Here is a 2,684-nt window from a genome sequence, read left to right as displayed (position 1 = left end):
ATTTTTCTTTTTGGTCTTGTTAAAATTTTGGGTTAACATTATATGCATTAATTATTATTATTATTATTATTTATTATTATAGCGCCATTTATTCCATGGCGCTTTACATGTGAGGAGGGGTATACATAATAAAAACAAGTACAATAATCTTGAACAATACAAGTCACAGCTGGTACAGGAGGAGAGAGGATCCTGCCCGCGAAGGCTCACAATCTACAAGGGATGGGTAAGGATACAGTAGGTGAGGATAGAGCTGGTCGTGCAGTGGTTTGGTCGATTGGTGGTTACTGCAGGTTGTAGGCTTGCCGGAAGAGGTGGGTCTTCAGGTTCTTTTTGAAGGTTTCGATGATAGTGAAAGTCTGATATGTTGTCGTAGAGAGTTCCATAGTGGTGATGCGCGAGAGAAATGTTAATTAAATTAATTAATTAATTAAAATTAATTATGTATTCACAGGAAGCTGAAGCAGCAGAGGGCCTCCCAGAAGGCGACCGGGTGGGTGGAGAAATGTCTGGAGGGGCCGCGCAGAGTGTAAGTTGTGCAGAAACCGTTCCTACAGACATCACAGTGCACCCAACACATGAAAAACAGATCATCATACATCACAGTACACACAAAACATATGCCTACATCCAACATAATTTATTTTTTTCTAGTCTGCTGCACATTCTGGCCAACGCCGTCAAGGTCCTCCCTGCAGCTCCCAGGGTTGGCGTCGTGATCGCCACAGCGGTCAGCCTCCAGTAAGTACACTTTATATATATGTATATGTATATACAATATATATATATATATATATATATATATATATATATATATATATATATATATATATATATATATATATATATATATATATATATATATATGATGTGGATTTCAGTTTAATAATTTTCTTTTTTTTATTTTTTAACAGTCTTCACAGCGTGCTCCAGACTCAGATGGTGAGGAGGGTGGCATCGATGTGGGCCTCCTTATCGAAGAGGCACGCGAAAGGGAGCCGCTGTGGAACATGGCTGACTGCAGCCATGCTGATCAGTTCATCACCCGTCGGCTCTGGGAGCAAATATGCTTCATCGTTGTGGACAACTGGGAGGACCTCGAGCCTCGGCAGCAGATTCAAGTGCGTAAGTATTTACATTTCAGTAATTTCGGTTGCAGAACGCAATGTGTAGTAACCAGATTTTTTTCACTTTACAGGTGAAAGGGTACTAAAGAGGTGGCGGTCACTCAGAGATCGCTTTAAGAGGGAGTTCAACAAGGAGATGCAGGCCCCGAATGGATCGCGAGGACGCAGGAGCCAGTACAAGTACGGCAGGGCCCTGTCGTTCCTCCGGTCGACGATGGTTAGCAGAAGGTAAATATTCCACAGCCTATTTATGAAGTCACAATGTTTACCTGTCTAACCTTATTTTTTAGTTTCAGCCAGGGCTATGTAATATCAATATTTGATTTTTTTTTCTTTCACAGCACCATCAGCAGCACTCGGGAGCCTGCTGCTGCCTTGGACCCCTCTGGAGCGATCCAACAGGAGTCCACCACCGGGGGCCACGTCGATAGACCCCACCCCTCTGACCCCTCATCTGACCCTTCCCTCACTTCTGGTCCCTCGGCCCCATCCCCCAGCGCTGGAGCATCATGTCAGACTTCATCACTTGAAGCTGCTAGTGATGAGTTAGCGTTCCCTTTACCCCACCCCTCTGATGCTGCTGCAGCGCCCCCACTGCCGCAGGGCCGAGGGGTACCCGGTACCGGGCCTCTGAGTCTCTGTTCTGGGGTTGTCACGGTGGCTAGGCCCGGTCCGTGACCCTGCTGAGGGGCGCCCAAATAATAGGGTGTAGATGATGGTGGTAGTGCGGTGCAGTGCCGGTCGCAGTAAATAACGAGGACACCAGGTTGCAGTCTCTTTACCTCTTTACTGAAGGCTTCAGGATCCTCAGTCCGGAATACGGTTAACCAGGCTGCGCAAGTCCGGCCGGTCCTTATGGCACCTCCAGAGTTCCCTTTACAGGTGGAAATCTGTGCCTACCTTCTAGCGCTTGTGTGTTGTGGTCCTCCCCTGCTGTGCTTACGGGATAGTCCCCACAACTGTTGTGTCTGTTTCTCGTGTTCCCTCACAACTGGATTCTGATGTTCTTCTTCGTCCCCCAGATGATATGGCTAGGACGCACACGTATGACGAGTAGGCTCGGAGCTCTTCCTGGACCCTAGTGTCACCCTTCTCCTAGTGTGCCCCCCATATCTTCATAGGTGATTGGTGTGAGACAGCCCGCCTATAGCTGACTGTCCTGCCGTAGGTTTGAAGTATTGCTTGGAGCCTGATACTTCCTCGGCGTTCCGGCCACCGGCTACGCGCCTCAGTAGGATGTTGCCTCGATCTTACAGCACGACTCCCACTGGTATTTCTCATTGTTGCGTTGATCTCGTTTCTCACTCAGCACAATATACCTCGCTTCTTGTCCTTTCTTAGGGTACCGCCGCGATCAGGTGCAGGCGCGGTCCCGTAACGTTCTCTCTGTTCGCTAGGCCTCTGTCAGGATCCCACCCCTGACAGGGACCCCTCTGAATCTTCCCCTACAACACCCTCTGCCACAAGGTGTTGCCTGGTTCCAACCCAGTCAGCTTTCTGATCAAACTTCCTGCCTAACCCCCAGTTTTACCAGATTGTGAGGAGTGGCCTAATACA

The 2,684-nt window shown here is 48.1% G+C and overlaps 1 protein-coding gene across 1 annotated transcript; it reads left to right on the top strand.

Moving 5' to 3' along the window:
* The first annotated feature begins 482 nt into the window (after positions 1 to 482).
* LOC143769301 (uncharacterized) lies at positions 483 to 2,021 on the top strand. Its single transcript, XM_077257804.1, has 5 exons — positions 483 to 529; positions 655 to 741; positions 915 to 1,125; positions 1,199 to 1,355; positions 1,469 to 2,021. The coding sequence occupies exons 1-5, from the start codon at positions 506 to 508 to the stop codon at positions 1,803 to 1,805; spliced, it is 816 nt and encodes a 271-aa protein (XP_077113919.1). The 5' UTR covers positions 483 to 505; the 3' UTR covers positions 1,806 to 2,021.
* The last annotated feature ends 663 nt before the right edge of the window (positions 2,022 to 2,684 follow it).

The sequence above is a fragment of the Ranitomeya variabilis genome, chromosome 4, assembly GCF_051348905.1.
Source record: "Ranitomeya variabilis isolate aRanVar5 chromosome 4, aRanVar5.hap1, whole genome shotgun sequence".
Taxonomy (NCBI): domain Eukaryota; kingdom Metazoa; phylum Chordata; class Amphibia; order Anura; family Dendrobatidae; genus Ranitomeya; species Ranitomeya variabilis.
Note: the sequence above shows the minus strand (reverse complement) of the source record. Positions and strands in the feature narration are given on the sequence as shown.

Bases quoted from the DNA above. Each gene is read 5' to 3' on its own strand.
- LOC143769301 (XM_077257804.1), top strand. From the start codon at position 506: ATGTCTGGAGGGGCCGCGCAGAGT. The intron at 1,126-1,198 runs GTAAGTATTTAC...TTCACTTTACAG, and splicing joins TCGGCAGCAGATTCAAGTGC to GTGAAAGGGTACTAAAGAGG. The intron at 1,356-1,468 runs GTAAATATTCCA...TTTCTTTCACAG, and splicing joins TCGACGATGGTTAGCAGAAG to CACCATCAGCAGCACTCGGG.